The sequence below is a fragment of the Marmota marmota genome, unplaced genomic scaffold, assembly GCF_001458135.2.
Source record: "Marmota marmota marmota unplaced genomic scaffold, marMar, whole genome shotgun sequence".
In the NCBI taxonomy this organism is placed as follows: domain Eukaryota; kingdom Metazoa; phylum Chordata; class Mammalia; order Rodentia; family Sciuridae; genus Marmota; species Marmota marmota.
The window spans coordinates 1,329,611-1,348,560 of NW_025999942.1; the positions used below are offsets into that span (position 1 = coordinate 1,329,611).

General features: G+C 39.9%; 1 protein-coding gene across 1 annotated transcript in view; it reads right to left on the reverse strand.

Annotated features, from left to right (window-relative positions):
* The window catches only part of LOC107153194 (phospholipid-transporting ATPase IB), a 532,593-nt gene extending 526,515 nt beyond the window's left edge, over window positions 1-6,078 (reverse strand). Inside the window, exons 1-2 of the mRNA XM_048801263.1 lie at window positions 6,015-6,078; window positions 5,732-5,876 (exon numbers count right to left, since the gene is read on the reverse strand). Of these exons, the coding sequence (XP_048657220.1) occupies window positions 5,732-5,832 (101 nt within the window). The 5' untranslated portion in view covers window positions 5,833-5,876; window positions 6,015-6,078. The remainder of the gene's footprint in view (window positions 1-5,731; window positions 5,877-6,014) is intronic.
* Between the last annotated feature and the right edge of the window lie 12,872 nt (window positions 6,079-18,950).

Sequence of the window (18,950 nt, forward strand, 5' to 3'; positions counted from 1 at the left end):
CAACTGAAATATATGGTGCCAAGGCTCCCCCAATTTCCAGTTTTATTTTCAGGATGCCTCAAAAACCTATCCAGGAGAACACTTCTAATTACCAGACTCTTCTATGGCATTAATTGTTATTGGTATTTATGAAATAATGACTCATGATCTATTGTAACATTCATGTCAGAAAACACAGTGCCTGGTTTGGAGTATAACCAAACATATCTATCTGCCTCTAATATAAAAATAGCATAGACAGAAGGGAAATCTTGAGACTGTTTGAAGGCTGAAAGGTAAAATGCTTTGAACATCAGCAATAACTCTGAATGAGAAAAATACTTACCTTTGCCAAACTGGACAAGGACAGATGTCTTAAACCAGACGTATGTAAATCTTACTTTTTAAGACAATGATCATTTTGTGACTCAAAAGAAAATGATTCTTGATAGAATCTTGGTATTGTTTCTTTGTTAAATTATAAGCAGCTTATGCATTGAGACAAGGTCCCATCTAAATTCTGTAGCTTTAAAACATTTGGAAAAGACTCCTTCATTTTTGTATCACTCAAAGACATTGGATCTAGAACTATATACACCTATTATCCACATTCATATATAAACAGGCTAGTGAAGATTATTTTGTTCTCTCCATTCTTTAAGAAAAAAAAATTCTCCTATTTTAGAATCCCAGCATATTATTACAGGTTGAATATCCCTTAACCAAAATGCTTTGGATAAGAAGTGTTTCCAATTTCATTTGCTTTTGTTTTGTTTAGGTTTTGGACTTAGGAATGTCTCCAGACACATAATAAAACATCCTGGAAAGAGGATCCCAGTCTAAACATCGAATTTTCTTGTACCTATGTATCTCATACACACAACCTAAAGGTAATTTTATATAATATTTTTAATGTGCATAACTACAATCCACCACATGCTAGTAGGTGTGGAATTTTCTACCTGTGGCATCATGTGTGGTTCAAAAAGTTTCAGATTTTAGGGATGCTTAACATGCATAAAACTTAACACACAGTGCTCAATTCCTATACAAACTTAATGCAAAGTGCTTAATTACCTTTGCTTAAAAGGTAATATTCTATTTTAAACTTGCCTTGGAAAAGTCAATAAAATATTTATAAAAAGCAATTTTCCTTTTAAGATAAACAATCTAAAGAAATTCAGTAACTTAACAAAGCTCAAGTTATTGCTTTAATGAAGATTTTTTGCTAGCTAAAACGCCCACCTGAAATGAATGAGTCACTCAAAACTGAATATCTATAAACATTTCTAACTTGCTCTGAAGATCTCATTTCAAAATTGGAAAAAAAAAAACCTCCTTATAGCTTTGAAATTCACTATTTCAAATGACATGCTGATAATTACATAGAAAGATTACATATGTCTGATCATGATGACATAAATATTGTTCATTCCTTTGATCAGTCAACTACTTCAAGTATATTTTGGTGGGGGAAGCATTTTAACTTTAAATGGTTTTAAACATTTAGAAATACAAAATTAAAGATTGACCTACCAGATTCCTCTACACAGCAAACTTTTTGTAAGCATTTAATATGTGACTTACAACACATGAAAGGATATGGTGCCATTCACATAAAATATCCAGTATAGGGAAATTTATAGAGATATAAAGCAGATTAGTGGTTGCATGGGTCTGGGTTAAGGATAAGAGGATGACAGCTTTTTAAAGGGTAAGGAGTTCTTCTCAAGGTGGTCAAAATATTCTAAAATTGTACAACTCTGTGAATATACTAAAAAACCAATGATTACAACTTTAGGTGGCTGAATTATGCACTTAAACATTTTAAAGGAAACAGGACTATGTATTTGGGGGAAAACGGGACCTTGTTAGGTAGACACATACACAATTATTTATTTATTTATTTATATATACATATATATATATATATATATATACACACACACACACACACACACACACACTGAAAATAACCCATTAATTACTATTTCTTTTTTGGGGTGAAGGAATTTACTATCCTCGTAAAGTCTTAGAGAATCAATGCCTAGGAAAAAGATCAATCATAATTCTCTACCATGAAGGTAATGCAAAGTCATTGGCTTCAGACCGGGCACTGGTGTTACTTTCAGTGTCAAGCACAAGACCAAGATTTGGAGGGACAACCACGTACAAGGTACAAGCTCTCCCAGAAATTCAAGAAATTTCTCAGAATTTAGACTTCCCATAGAGTGCACTCCTACAGGGTTACCAAGGCCAGTCAACCCCAGAAGTGACCTATTCACTTCTGCTCTTTAGAGTTTTCCCCAGGCCCCGCCTCTGTTGAATCACACCAGTTCCAAATGTTAACCTTTGACTACATAATACCTGTCCTGAAGTATATCATCCCTCACTTACTTTCCCTATGCCCAACAGCAACCTCCCTCCCTTAGCATCAAATTCTGAGCCCCATCCCTGTCCAGAAGTCAAAACATGAATTTCCCACAGAGACAAGCACAGAGCATCTGCCAAGACTGTAAGGTTCCATGCCAGAAAGGGCTTGGGGAGGAGGGAAATAAGAGAACTCTGTCCTACAGCGGAGCGTTCCTGAGGTGTATAATCAGACACCCCTGATCCAGTATACTAGTGTGAGCCTCAGCTGTCCCACATGTCCCTTCTTTTCAAAAACCTCAATATAGAAGCAAACAGGGCTGGAGGATACAGTTCAGTGGTAGAACATGTGCTTAGCACGCATGAGGCCCTAGGTTCAATCCCCAACCCTGCAAAAAACTACACACACACACACACATACACACACAGAAAACTGAGATGAAACTTTCATGGCCCTACCTCTAAGAAAAAATACTGGTAACCTTTTCTCATTAAAAATTATATTTAAAAAAGAAATCTTTTATCAATGTCCTTTTATAGAAAGATTCCCTTGGATAGCTTTATCAACTTTCAGCAAACATTCATGGCCAGGATAAAAAAAAAATCCTTATTTTTAAAAATCAATATTTTTTTAAACTGGATTTCAGCATAATTTAAAATGCTAAAACATCATGGCCCCATGTTTTGTAAAATCCTTAAACTCTAATGCTAAGAAGTTTTGTAATTAATTCCTAATGAACTACAAGTTACTGATAACCATCAGTGATTCCTATTTAAACACAGAGTAGAGGTGAATCACATACTCAAAGGCCATTTTATAGAATCTCAAAGATCACTTTTTAATTTCTTAGACACCACCCAGTGCATTCAGAAACTTATGCTCACAGGATAAGCCATGCACTCAGAAATTTTTTTAAAATTTCATACTTAACATGATATATTTTAACAAGTTCAATTATATACTTATATGAGGTTTTTAAATAGAATAGTTGCTATCTGCTTACTTTACATCTAGCCAGCCCATTCTACATTCCCATACTTAGTCTTCTCTGCTACCTTATAAAAAAAAGCACAAATGAAACCATACAATAAGTAGCCACTTGGAATCTAATAATAAAATCAGTCTCAAAAGTCAGTTTTCAATCTTCATTTCAGAACAGTATTGAGAGTCCATTACCTAAGTTCTTAGAAATCCTCACCTCCCATGGAAACTAGGAAATTTAGACCAAGCTCGAGACTCCTGATTTATTCTCCCAGCTTCATACAAGCACAATAGACACAAAAATAAAAGAAATTAATAGGAATTAAGTAAAATACCTTTGAAAACATACTATAAAGTTTGAAAAAAAGTAATTCTTCAGTTCCATACCCTTATAGAGCATTTATCTTTTTAAAAATAATCTTTGTCTTTATAAAAGCAATTAAATAGAAATGTATGAGAAGGTGTGAAAAGTGGAACGATATTAGCAGTGCTAGATAGATTCCAAATGGTTTTAAGTATATTAAGATTTGTGCAACCATCATTAACAAATGAAAGTCCATGCCCATTAATAGTAGTTTCCTCCAATCTCTTCCCCCTTCCCCTGTCCTAGGAAACATTGATCTAACACTCTGTCTCTATAGATTGCCTCTTTTGGATATTTCATATAAATAAACTCAGACAACATGAGGTCTTTTATAACTGGCTTCTTTCACTTAGCATAATGTTTCCAAAGTTAACCCATGGTGTAGTAGGTGTATTTCATTCCTTTTGATAGCCAAATAATATTTCATTGTATGGATATACCACACTTATCTATTCAGTCATCATTCATCAGTTGAAAGACATTTGACTGTGATCACTTATTGGCCATTATAAATAATTCTGCTATGAACGTTTATACATAAGTTTTTATGTGGACATATGTTTTCATTTCTCCTGGTTGTATATACCTAGGAACAGAATTGCTGGGTCATATGGTAACTTTACATGGAATCTTTTGAAGAACTGCCAACCTGCTCTCCACAGCCACTGCACCATTTTTCCTTCTCATCAGCAATGTATGAGGGTTCCATTTTCTCTACATCCTTGCCTATGCTTGTTATCTTTTTTGATTTCACTCTAGTTTGTGAAATGGTGATTTGTTGTCTTAAAGTAAGCCCATACATTCTAGAATGAGAGCTCAGCTATTCTTTTAAGTTTCACTTTTATAAGTATAAAAATATGTTCAATCTTAATACCCAAAACAAGTCTGGCACAACCTAATACTCCCTTAATAAATGAAGATATCACCTCCTATAATATGCACTATTATTCTACTCCAAATCCTATCAAGCTACAATAATGTCCAGTAGCCAGACCTTTCTAAATGAAGGTGTCAGGCTAAGCACCCTGTATAAGCACTGCCACAGCAGTGGAATACTTAACCATATAACAACAACAAAGTTGAAGCCAAAACTTTCGAGAAATAACACTGGACTGAAATTCAGGTTTGTCAATAATCTACGTGTAATCTGATCAATCACTTAAGTTCTCTATGCCTGAGGATGGTTTTCTGAGCAGCTCACAAAACTACATCCTCTTAAAGTCACTCCAAGACCAAAAATTTTCTAAGCCTGAAAGTTGAGTTAAATTTGAAAATGTACTAACACCCATGCTAAAAAACAAAACAAAACTACCCTTGCACAGCAGAAAGAAACTGTTTGCTAGTCAGAGGAGCAGGTTCAATTTCCAGTTTTACCATTTAGTAGCTACATAACCACAGGTACATTACTTAGCATCTTTATACTTCAATTTTCTGATCTGAAGGTAATAATGTCTGCCACATGAGGTGATGGAGAATCATGAAGCTAGTATGGCTAAGGCATATAACACAGCAGCCAGCAAAAAGCAGGCACTTAAATGTTACCTTCCATCCATCTTTCTGATAACTCTGGGCAAAGTTTCCCAGCAAACAGACCTCTTAACGAAGACCCAAGAATCTTTGAGATCTGTGGGATTCCCTTATAAAGCATTTCCCTACATTAAGATCTGCAAATTACTAAAGAGAACTACTAATCAGGTTAAAAAGAGATTATGGGGGATTCTTGAAAGGCAGCCCAGGGATGAAAAGAGAAGAGACCTCACTTTGTGAGTGACATTAGAATAAAACTTCCTCAGGGCCCGCAGAAAGGCTGGACACAGCATAGATGCAAAGGGGAGGAAGGCTGAAGATGTATTCACACGACTCCTTCGGTATACACCACTAGGCTCTGGGTGGGTGGAGGGAATTGGGGAGCAAGGTGCAGGAGGAAACAGATGAGGCGAGGTCCAGCTAGGTGAGAGAAAAGCTACCGACCGGGAAGGGAGCCCCTCCCCAGCTAACTCCACTGCCTCTGGCATCTCCCAGCCGCCTTCCCCTACCTGATCTGGTTGTCGCAGAATTTGTTGAGATGCGGTTGGTTGAGGTAAATGGTGCGGGCCGTTGCCTCCAGCTGATCTCCAATAGACGTGGTCCGGGACATCTCATCCTCTGCTTTCTTATAGCCCGCAGAAGAACGAACAGGTCCTGCAGAGACGAGGCAGGGGGCAGAAAACAAACAAAGAAGTCAGCCTCCAGGCGAGAGGCGGCCAGCACCGGCTGCAGGCTGACCCGCGGGGCCAGCAGGGAAAGGATGCTCTGGAAAGGCCAGGGCCGCCTATGTACCTTGGCTCCGGGTGGAGACGCCGCCGCCGCCGCCGCCGCCGCCGCCGCCGCGGCCACTGCGGCTGGCCCCGCCCCGCCCCTGCCTCCGCCCCACCCCTGCCTCCGCCCCACCCCCAGGGGCTGTGGAGCCAGCCACGCCTGCCCTCCCCGGGGGCTGCAGCCGGGGCTCCAGCGCTTCCCTGGGCAGCCTGGGGCGCGCCTGAGGCTGGGCGGGGAGGAGCGTAGCAGCCGCGTGCAAACTCCGCGAAGCCGGGTGTGAGTGCACCGTGGGGGCGCGCCTCTTCCGGTTGCAACCGGGATCGTGAGGACAATGGGGGTGAGGGATCGGGTGGCAAAACTCTCTTGCTGAGAGCCACCTGCCGTCCCAAGGATTGCGCTTTGGAACTGGATTTTCTGGGCTTCTTTGTTGCTACTTAGGTACTGGGTGGCAAACAGCCTGGAAAGACGTCCCTGGATGCAGTCCCCACGGAAGGGGATAGTGAAAGCACACCTCTGCACTCTAAAATGAAAGTCCCGCACCCCGGTGTGAAGGACCTGCTCCCAAGATGGTCTACGATGGAGAAGGATCTGCTGCTTTCCTCCATGTATGTGTCTAGTCACCTGAGGGCAGTAGCTTTACCAACCCCAGCTATGGACCTCAGTTTGAGCTTGCATTTCATTGCTTAAGTTACTGTTTCTCTGGTTACCACACGAACCAGCCTGACTCCCTACTGAATTTTTTTATCTCATTTTATTTTATTCCCTACTGAAATTTTTATTTCAGTCCTATAGCCAAACCTCCCCGGGTGAGCTAAACTCCCTATTAACCTTCCTTTGAGTAAGTTATGAGTATACAGAAGGATAAAACCCTTACAACACACACACACACACACACACAGAGAGAATTTATTACCACTTCAACTACAAGTCAGTATCCCTCATGGGAAAGGGCCACCCACCTTGAGAATGAACCTTTAGAGAGAAATGCCTGAGATAAAGGGTCATGGAAAAATAAATGCCCTACAGATGGAGCCTTACATTGTTTCCTTTAAATATATGTTCACACCTGCCATCTGTTCACCATATCACAGACGTGCATGTTGGGTATCATTTTTAAAGCTCATCTTAGTGGAGTAAATTTCCACTTCCCAGCAACAAAGAATGCTGTTATTGTCATGGAGAAAATTTGAAAAATAAAGTTTTGGCAAAGTTATCTTTTAAAGTGAGCATAAGGATTGTAATCCTTAACAGACGGGGCAAAACATGAAGTTACTGAGAGCTAACATAATATAATGAATACTAAGTAAGGGTTAATTCTGAAGTGAACTAAGGCACCCACCAGGTATGCAGGCTTTGGGGCTCAGAGTGGGGTCCCTGGTCACAGATCAGGTACACTCCATTTTTGTTCCCATCGTCTAGCAGGGGACCACAGCCTCCTGGCTGTTTCAGTGAGGAACTGATTCCCTCACCTTCCCACCGACCTCCCTCTGTCTGAGATCCTTCCTTGTGCCACTGGACACTGCTGGGCCCTCTCCTTATTATCAGTAAGGGGCAGCAGAGAGCAAGAGTCTGTATTTCAAAACTGGCTGCTCTACCAGGTCTGGCTCCTAGACTTCAATCAGAGAAGGCCGAGGTTTTGTATGGGGGATTTGACTTTGTTTGAGGGTTTTGTTTTATGTATGTATATGCATGTGCTGGGATTGAACCCAGGGCTTCACACTTGCTAGGCTAGTGCTCTACCACTGAGTTACCCTCCCAGCCCAGGCTGGGTTTTAAAGCATTCACTGATTTAAGACGGATAGAGAATATTTTTGCAACTAGCCCATGTAAAAGCACTGCTTTTCTCTCTGCCACTTACCCTATTTTGTTTTCCTCCACAGCTTTTTTATCCCCATTACCTGACATTATTTATTTATGGTCTTCTCCTGCGCCCCAGAGCATAAGTTCCAGGACACCAAGGACATGCTTTGTTCAGTGCAGTGACCTCAGCACCCACAACAGTGCCTGGCACATAATGAACACTCATATTTGCTGGTGGAATAAATCATTTTTATCCAAGTTGTATAAAGGGTGCCTTTGAATTCCCCAAGCAGAGATGCAGGGACATGCACAGATACACACACTAGTTTGAACCAAAATAGTTCATTGCCTGAATTGCATTTACTCAGTGGCTCCCAATTCAGGGTGCATCAGTATCATCAAGGGAGCTTTCACAGATTCCTGCCTTCCTTACTGTTCAGATTCTGCCTGTTCTTGTTTTTTATATTCTGTAAGTGATACTAATGGGCAGCCACAATTGAGAATCACTTGTCAAATGCTGCCAGGGTCACAAAAATAAGAGTTCTAGCTCTTGCCCTCCAAAATGGTAACTAGTTTAAGGCACAAAGTCATAACCACAATTACCTGTTTACCAGTGAGTGACAGTTTATGACCAAGTAACTGAGAGCTGGCTAAAAGGTGCTAATGAGGATCATAGGTCATCAACAATATTGTGCTTGGGATGGAGAGGTGGATAAAACAGACATTGTTGACAGATATGAGCCTTACTGAATGGGTACGATTTGTATTAGTAAAGAGAAAGGCATTGTAGATAAGGGCAAGGAGAGCTTAAGCAAATTTTGTCAAATAGACAAAATTGTATCAGGGGCCAATTAAAAAAAAATCAGTATTGAGGATCCAAATTGGAAAAGTGCAGAAAAGAAGTACATAATGACCAAGGTTTCAAATTCAGACTCATGAGACAATCCTGAGTTAATGCATTTTGCAAATACCACCATACAAAATAAGAGTATGTACTTACAACTCCCCCATATAAATAGGCACAGTGTCAGCAAACAGTGGGAGTTCAATAAATATCTATTAGTTGAGAAATAAGTGAAGAGAAAGAATCAAGAGAACAAGAGTAGGCTAATAAATACTGTTTGTCCCCTGCAGAGTTGATGCTTTAGTCAGATTTCTGTCACTGTGATACAATACCTGAGAAAGATCAACTTACCAGAAGAAAATTTAATTTTGGCTCACAGTTCCGGAGGTTCATGGTCATTTGGCTCCATTGTTTCTGCTGTGGTGAGGCAGAATATCATGGCAGGGAGCACGTAGTAGAGGAAACTGTTCATCTCATGGCAGACAGCAAACAAAGAAGAAGAGAAGAGGTGGGGGTCCCAATATGCCCTTGAAGGGCATAGCCCCAATGACATACTTCCTCCAACCAGACCCCATCTCCTGAAGCTTCCACCACTTCCCAATAGAACCATGTCCCCCAAAAGTTCATATGTGAGACAATGCAAAAACTTTCAGAAGTTAAATGGTTAGATTATGAGAGGTGTAACCTAATCAGTGAGTGATTTCACTGATGCAAATTAACTGGATGATAACTGCAGGCTGTAGGGGATAGAGGAGGTAAGTTATTTTGCTTCCTGTTGCCATATCCTGAGCCACTTTCCTCCACCAGCCCTTCCTCCGCTTGGGCCCACAGCAATGGAGTCAGCCATCTGCAGACTGAGGCCTCTAAAACCATGAGCCCCAAGTAAACTTTCCCTCCTCTACATTGTTCTTGTCAAGTCTTCTGGTCACAGTGAGAAAAACTGACTAAAATACCTAGGGACCAAGCCTTCTATACATGAGTCTTCAGGGGACATTTAGGATGGAAATCACAACAGTGGAAATGCAAATAAGAGAGTTGATGGCCAAGATCATGAGAGAAAGGGAAGGGACTTTGTCTTACTCACAGCTCTATCACTTATACATTGAATAATGACTAGCATGCCACAGGCAGTCTGGAAGTATATATCAAATGAATAAATAAAAAGCTAACATAGTAGGTGCCTTTTGAAGGTAATTACCCAGCTGCTGGACCAATGGATTCTCCCTTGTCTAGTTACTGAACTCTTTCTTTCTGACCTAAAAGCCAGGGAGCCCAGTATCCAGGTCTTTACTATGCAATCCCACTTGCTCATCACAGCTACTTGGATCAGCAGTGATTCTTGGTTCAAGTTGTTTCACTAAGAATCTCTCTTCTAGGACCATCTCTGCACGTGGCTGACCTATAAACATACACTCTCCAGGTCCGTGGAGGACCTTCTTCCTCTTACAGAGTAGACCAGGAGGCAGAGGAAGAATTTCTTCTGAAATAACTTGAAGCAGCTGTGGAGAAACCCACAAAGTCTCAACAGCTTTTGGATCCAGAGTCAAGTCCCCTCCTTGACCCCCAACAGTGTTGGAGTCTTTGGTTTAAATGAACCATCCCTTCATCATTGGGTAAATCACTTAGAATTAGTTATTCCTATTAACACAACAAAGGAGCACACAGAGAACCTATTTTGTCCTATAAGATAGAAGAGCAAGTAAGATTAAAGAGAAGAGACAAATTGCTCTTCACTTAGAGATCACGCTGGGGCAGCAAGGTTTTAGATATCTCTGGCACCGTTGCAACAGATGCCACAACCCAGACCCAGAGAGGCTCGATCCCACAGAGGAAAGTCTCCATGGCAACATCAGGGCTGGCGTGTTAAGATAAAACCTAGAAGTGGCTGAAAGGTGAATGGCTAAAGAAATAAGCACACCTGTTCTCCTCCATTCGGAGTTTCTGTCACAGTTGGAGGAAGAACAGAATGTTATGAAAGAGAGAGATGGTAGAGATCATGAATAAGAGAATGCATGAAGGAGCAGAGAGTTTCTAACTGTTTCTAACTCAGACAGACTGTTCTAAAAGAGCCTATAACTAGCTCTATGCTCCTTAAGCAATGGAAAGAGAAGTAGAGGTAAAGTCAGACCTTGCTTGGATATTGTATAATAAAGAATTTCTCTGCTCCTTGTCCTGGGCTCCTGGGAGAAAGCCTCTAAATAAGCCCTTGAAATTTCTGCAGTCACAGGAGCATCTTTGTCATTCATGGTGGGCATCTTGGTCCCCACCTGAGTATATGCTGCAAAGGTGACTCATGGTGCATCCCTACCTATCTTCAGGTGGGGTTTGAAATTGCCAGAAAAAAACAACAATGTGATTAGAATGTCAGGTCTTTGAATCAGGTGAACCAACCCAACATCAGGGCAGCTGGAGATTGAGTTCAATTATGTTGCCAATGATCCCACTGATAATGCTTGCATAGTGAACGGGTGGGGGTGAGGGGGCTAACTATGGGCCCCAAAGCTCAGGGGGCTATCCAGGTTGATGAGTGACACTGATGTGCTGAGAAGATGACATCTCCTGAGGTCATAGAAGCTGCATGTTTGAGACCCTCTCAGACCTTGTTATATGTGTCTTTTCATTTGGTTGGTCCTGATTAACCCTTTAGAATAAAACTAATTATAAGTATAGCTTTTTTTTTTTTTTAACTCTCTGAGGGGTAGTGAGAACTCCTAATTTATTTCCAGTTGGTCAGAAGTACAGATGACCTGGCCATCTGTGAGTTTGTGGCTGATGTCTGAAAGGAATGCAATCTAATGGAGGATTATGTCTTCATTCTACGAAATTGATCTGACTTTGGCCAGTTAGTGTTAAAATTACATGGCAAACATTACTCTATGAAATCTTAAATGACAGAGTCAAAGGGAAACCTTATTAACAATCACCGAACTAACTGGCTCATGGGAAAAAAATTAGAAGCCACATCTGCACTTGATCAGGCTGATTCTTATGAACTTAGATAAGCAGCTACTATTTGAGCCTTGGTTTCTTCTTCCACAAAACAGATTTCATTATTAATATCAAGGGCTGGTACATTTTTTTGTAGTGTGAGTTAGTGAATATTTTAGGCTTCATGGGACACATCTGGTCTCTGTCTCATAATCTTCTCCCTCTCCTTCTTCATCCTCTTCTTTTCCTCCTCCAAATCCTCCTCCTCCTTCTTTCTTAACATAAATATATTTAAAAATGTAAAAACCTTTTTCTGAGGTTTGGATCTTAAATGCTGTCCAAAGATCCTGTGTTGAAAGCTGGTTGCCAGCCAATGGTGCTTTTGGGAGGTGATGGAACCTTTAGAAGGTGAAGCCCAGGGGAAAAAATTATTGGGAGCATTCACTTGAAGGGGCTATTGAGACCCTGGCTCCTTCCCCTCTCTCTTTGATTGCTCGCTGTCATGAAATAAGCAATTTCCTCCATCACACACTCCCACTATGATGTGCTGCCTTGCCACAGGCCCAGAGGGAAAAGTGACCCAAAACCGTGAGCCAAAATAAATGTTTCCTCCTTTTAAACTGGTATTTTGTTACAGTGACAGAAATCTGACTAACACATCTTTCTTCCCTCACAGGCCTGACTTGGCCCTCAGGCTAGAGTTTTCTGGGCCCTTATATAAACAAAGTTCTCTTACAGTTAATGATCTGATTTGGTTCCAACTCCCACTTCAAAGAAATAACAGTTTAAATTTCAATTAGGTTACATTTCCTAGCATGCATAGGTATTCAAAATTTTATTGCATGAGTTAAGAAGTTGGTTATGTTTTTCCCCCATTTTTTATGTACGGTGCTTGAAAAGTATGTAAAGGTTGTTTTTTCTTTGCCTCCAGGTATATCTCTAGGAGGAGAGTGCAATAATTATAGAGCTTTTTAACAAGAGGCATGCACATGGACACGTGCGCATGCGCACACGCACAGAGACACACACACACACACACACACACACACACTCCCCTCCTCAAAGAGTTCAACCCTGGCCTCTACCCCATATTTACAAGATGTTTCATAATTGTTCGGAACACAGACACATCAAAAGCAGTCCAGCTGCTGGGGAAGCACTTGGGCTGATTATTTCTCCTAATCAAACAGACACAATGAAAATGCTGTGCAAACACAAAATGTGATCATTCTAGCCTTGGCAGACACGTTTTAAAGGCCCTTTCAAGACCTCACATTGCACAAAACACGTCTTTCCAAATATAGCATCTGTGATCCACTTCTATCCAAGAATTCAAAAGAATGGGACACAAAGGAAAAAAGGCTCTGATGGGTCAGGATTTCTTATTTTTATAAACTCTTAGTTTCTCTCTTTTTTTTAACAGGGATAGAAAAGATGCAAAGAAAGTAATAGGCCACAGACTATTTATTATTTAAAATATATAATTCAGTTATTATTAATCTGAATTCATTCAGTTATTAAATGCTTCCTAGACACAAAGCATCTGTAAAAGGGGAGGTACATAGTTGAAGGTATCAGCCTATGTTTCAATAACAAGAGAGACCAGAAATGTGGAAATTCAAAGCACCAGGATGACTACCTGTTTCAGAAAGGGCCCATCAAACAGGACACTTTCATGAAGGAAGGATTTGAACTGGGCTTCTAAGAATGAATATGATTTGGCTGTGCAGAGAAAGAGTAGGATATTCCAGGTAGAACTGTATGTGAGCAGAGACACATGCCAGAGATACTTTATTTAAATATAGTTGGCTCCTGCACTTTGGGTGAAAGCTGAGCCATAGTAATTTGAAATCTTGTTTCCAATAAGTACAGCTGTATAGACTGGACTTCTGTTCCTCGAAACCCATTTCTATTCCTTATATTAAAGCTCATCATGTAAATTAAGTAAAAACAAAGATGCTTTTAAGGACATATTTTTCATATATAAAACCAAAGCTACAAAATATAAAAGCTGTGTTTCAATTACTCAAATCCAAGGACTTTTCAATATAGATGGGATTGGCCAAGGCTTAAAATACAAGTCCAGTGACTTCTCATAGCAGCTCTTTCTGTGAGGATGGATATTCTCCACTGTCCCTAGGATCTTGAATCTGGGCTCAAGGTGGGAATACCATCATTAAAATCCCATTGTTAACATAATATGTATGAATACAATCATCTGCAGGGGACTAGGACATGCCCCAACACACTGCAGATATCAAAATCTGCAAATGCTCAAGTCCTTTATATAAAATTTATATAAAATGGTGTAGCATTTGCAAATAAATAGTTTATCTGCTTGCATATAAAATTGTGTCATTTGCACACATCCTCCATCAACTTCAAATCATCACTAAATTATTTATAATACCTAATATAATCTAAATTGTGTGTAAATAGTTATAGTATATTGTTTTATGATTTTTACCATTGTATAATCATTTACTTTCTTTTGTCCAATATTTTCCGTCCAGGATTGGTTTGAATCTGGAGATGTAAAACCTGTTCATATTGCACATGGAGGTCCGACCATACATTCTTTAACAGTTAATCCCATGAGCAGTACAGGTGTTTTGTTTTGTTTTTTGTTTTCTGAAGTTATGGTTTGCCTATCTCAAGCACTTTGTAGACCTATGATTCCCTGTCCAATGACACATGGGCTCATGGCATCTGGTGGAATACCCTGCGTCATTATTTGGCCTTTCCCCCTTGTTCTGGAAGTTCCACCTTTAACGGCCTTCTCTCCATTCCTCAAAGACATCACCTCTGTTCCCTCTCTCTGCCCAGAGTACTCTTCCCTTCTCTTTCTTTTGCCAACTCCTTCCTGTCACTCAGGCCCCAGCTTCAATCTCACTTCTCCACAAAAGCACCCCTAACCACCACCTATCTACGGCATCCCCCTCAATTATTCCCTAACATTGTGCATCCTTTCTTTCATTACATTTATCACTCCATGGATTTCTTTTGTTGTTATTCATTTTATGTCTTCCAACACTCAACATAAGCTCCAAAAGGGCAGGGATTATGCTCACATTAACCACCTCTGCATCCCCAGGGCACAGAATGTGGAAAGCACTAAATTCAATGCATGAATCAAGTGGACACAAAATTTCACATTCTGCTTTAGGTAGACAGAGGAAGAAGCAAATCCTTAAATTTAATCTGCAACTAATCTGAACCACCTCCTAAGGCATTACCTAATAGGTACCTGGGGGAAAAAATGGAAATATCCAGTTTTGCTTGGAACTTAGTTCTGTTGAAAAAGTTCATGTATATGATTTTCAGTCTCTCTTGAATAAGGATGCTTTAGCTCCCAGATCACGTCATCGTCCTCTTGCTTCTCTCCTTTAAATGGTGCTGGGGAAATGGAGGGTAGGGATGGTGACAGGGGAAGAGTTGGAGTCCTTGATATAAATGCCTTCTGCCTCTTCTTTTCTACAAAGTGATCTTCCAGATGACCCTGCCAGGATTCATGACTACAGTCTGTGCCTGTTCTGCTTTGGCTTTATGAAAGGGCATTAGTGTTCCTTTAATGGCTCTGCTTCACCTGGGCTCCTGCCTCACCTGTGCAGAGACCATATCTGCCTGTGCAATCTGCCTGATGGTCAGCCATCCACCCAGAGCCCTACTGGGTGGACCTCTGGAAGGCCCAGTGGCTTTCAAATCAGCTTCCAGACTATCTAAAAGATACAGGTGGGAAGTCTAGGAAAACAAAACCTGTTGTCCCTCCGTATTATCCTCACTTATCCCATACGCCTTGTATCTTGTTGGGGAAATCTTCCCCAGAGAGAAAAAATAACCAAGACATGCCACATTGCTTTCTTCTCTCCTGCTCCTCTCCTTTTCACCTCCTGAAGATCAAAAGCAGAGGCAAGCTTTTTAATGTACTTCCCTAGCACCACTCTCTTTCCAGATCCCAAACAATGCTTTTAAAAAAAAAAAAAAACCTCTGAAGCAAAGCCATCCAAGCTCTGTTATAAATATGGTGAAAGGAGGACGGAGAAATTAATCCAGTCTCCTCATAAACAAAAGCCTAGCCTGCCTATTTCTGCTATTTTTGAAATGCACCCAATGCAAATGCCTTGATATTTCTCTTGACATCCCTTCTCATCTTTCCCAGGGAGGTGGGAAGTCTGAGCCTATGAGAGTCAAATGTTTTGTACAAGAGGAAGGCACATTCACTTGCTTCAACTGCCACCCCAGTTTCACATGCATAGCAGCCTGACATGTTTACTTATCATCACTGGTCATAGGAACCCACATTCTGCTTCCATCAACAATATTTACATAAACGTCAAAATATGTTAGTCAGATTTAAGCAATTCATCGCAGAGGACAATCCATTCACCTTTATTCCTAAATCCATTGGGATGAAATACAGTTTTCCCAGTACAGTGCTCTTCCTGACTTTCTAGCTGATTTGACATTTTGTGTATCACATTTTCTTCTCAGACACAGAAGTGAGAAAAATCTAAAATATGGAAAAAAAAATCTTTACAAAGGGAATGCAAATAGAATCATGTTGAATCCCTGACATTCTCAACCAATTCAGTGCTTCCAGATCAATTAGTTGTCTTGGCCATATCACTTTACAGGTCCTAAATAATTATGGGAAGTACGACCATCTGTCTTTGAACCTACTAGTATCCTAAGCATTCTGTTTTTAATAGCCCATCTAATCCTTATGACAGTCATATGAGGAACATCCTCATTTTAGAGATAACAAAAATGAGGCAAAGAGTAATTAAATAACCAGCTCAAAATCCAAGTTGAATTTTTTTGTTAATATAAGAGGGATTTACATAATTGTTATAAATAATTCAGGAGAGGGGGGTCTCAAGAAGCTTCCTAAAACAGACAAATATGTGTTGACTAACTGAATCTTTTGTCCTTTTGGATATTTTTTCCTAAAAATAGAAGAATATTTCCAAAGTCTATGCATTAGAAAAAAAGTAGAAGAGGAAAAAATTCCAATGGCTACTCCAGGATCTCAGGCAGGAATGATAGAAGTGGTGAGCATACCCAAAGCTCAAACCAGAAAAGCCAAATCCCCATCACTAGAGTTTAAACTCTCCCAGAATCAAGACCAGGCAGAAGAAATTAGTAAGTCAAGTTATCCATTCACCAGAAATTCCAGGCATTCTATGTACACAAGGCAGACGTCAAAAATCCTTTCCTTGCATTTGAAGAGTTTATAATCTGGTGGGAAACAGACCAGTGCAGAAATAACTCACACAGCATAGAATGTGAAGTGCTTCCTTCTACCTGCAGCTCCTTCCTTCCCGCCTGTTCTCTGCCTGCCTACAATTCATCCTTTAAGACACAGCTTGGGTTTTTTCTCCCCAAGAAGCCTGCCCTTGCCACACATCCCCATGATGGATTCAGTGCCCTTCCTCCACCTACATCCCCATATTGGATTCAGTGCCCTTCCTCCACCTACATTACCAAAGTAGGTTGACAATGTGAGGGATGAGATAATTTGAATTTATCTGGTTAAGACACATTCTTTAAGCAAAATGTAAATAAAGTACAAATGCTTTTCAAGCGCATGGTTTTTATATGTGTTGCCTCTAAATCTTCATAAGTAGAGACAGTTTATTTAAAGATCATTAACTCCCAGAATATGTAAGGCATTATTTAGATTCAACATCTCTCCTTTCAGATGACTAGAAACATCACTTTGACTGCAGCTTATATACAGAAATCCTGCTGTGGGTGGTAGTGCCTCTCACACGCTGGTAATCTTAGGGTTGATAATCTTAGAATATGATAACTTTAGGATTATTCCAACTATGTTAGTCAGCTTTTGTTGCTATAATAAATTCCCAAGATAATCAATTTATAAAAAGAAAAGGGGTGTTTTGGCTTATGGGTTTGGGAGGTTTTAGTCTATGACCCATTGCTTTGGCCCCACTGCTTTGGGCCCTTGGCAATGTTTCCAACACATGATAGTAACACATAATAGAACAAAACTTCTCATCTCATTTAGGAATTGAAAAAAGAGAGAAAGGGACAGACCAGCATCCCACAATCCCCTTCAAGGCACATCTCAATGACCAACAGGCCTATTATTTGGTACCACCTCTTAAGGTTCCACTGCCAGCCCATAGTGCCATCCTGGAGAACAAGTCTTTAATACATGGGCCTTTGGAGGACATTCCAGATCCAAACTATAGTAATTCAGGGCTGGGGTGATATCTTATTTGATGACATATCATTCAAATAGGTAACAATGATGGTGATGATAATGATGATGATAGCTATGAAAAAACTTCATTCTTCACTCTATGGACATAAGGGACAGAAATTCACAAAAATCATTAACGCCTACTATGGTTCCTATTTTCCAACCCCTCTGAGTATTTTCCTCTGTTAAATTTTTCCATCAAGGTGGGTGGGAAGTGGGCACAAAAAGAGGGTGGCTAACGGTGCACCAGATGCAGTTGGATAGGAGGGATGATTTCTACTGTTTTATTACACAGTAGGAAAACCGTGGTTAACAACAATTGCTTATTTCAAAATAGCTAGTACAGAGAATTTAAAATGTTCCCAGAGCAAAGAAATGATAAATGCCTGAGGTGATAGGAACTGCAAACTACCTCGTCTGATCATTACATACCTGATCACATTGTAATATGTTTATTACATAACATTTTATGTGTATATGTGTATATTTTACCTGACATATTAATATATTTGTATTTTAATTGACACATTAATTATACATTTTTATAGTATACAATGTGAAATTTCAATGTTTATAAGATAAAATATCACATTGAAATATTATACTGTATCCCATAAACATGTACAATTAAAACATTTCTATTAAAATATATTTTAATCTATTTTATATATTACATTTTATAAATTTTTCATCTATTGGCTTTGGTGTTCTCTTCATCCCACAACTAGGCAGATTGACTAAATTTCTTTCAACAATTCCTTTTTCTAGGGTCCTTGAAGTAAAAATCTCCCTCATTTCCTACAATCCCAGGTATTTAATATGTGCTGAAGTTGAACAAATAGATTACTGTTCTTATACTATGGGGGAGTCCTCCCCAATAATGATTGGCCTTTATTAGAGATACTTAGCATCTTCACTGGCAATCACAGCTTTCCATTACACTTTGAGTGGAGAGCTAACCCCCATTGTCTTGGTAAGTTTTATGCTGATGTAGAATTACCAGAGAACTGGGCAATTTATAATGGACAGAAAGGTATTTGGCTCATAGTTCTAGAGGCCAGGAAGTTCAAGAACAAGGACCTGAATCTGGTGAGGGTCTTCTGATTATATCATAACATGGTAGAGGGCATCACATGGAAAAAAGAGTAAGTGAGGGGCC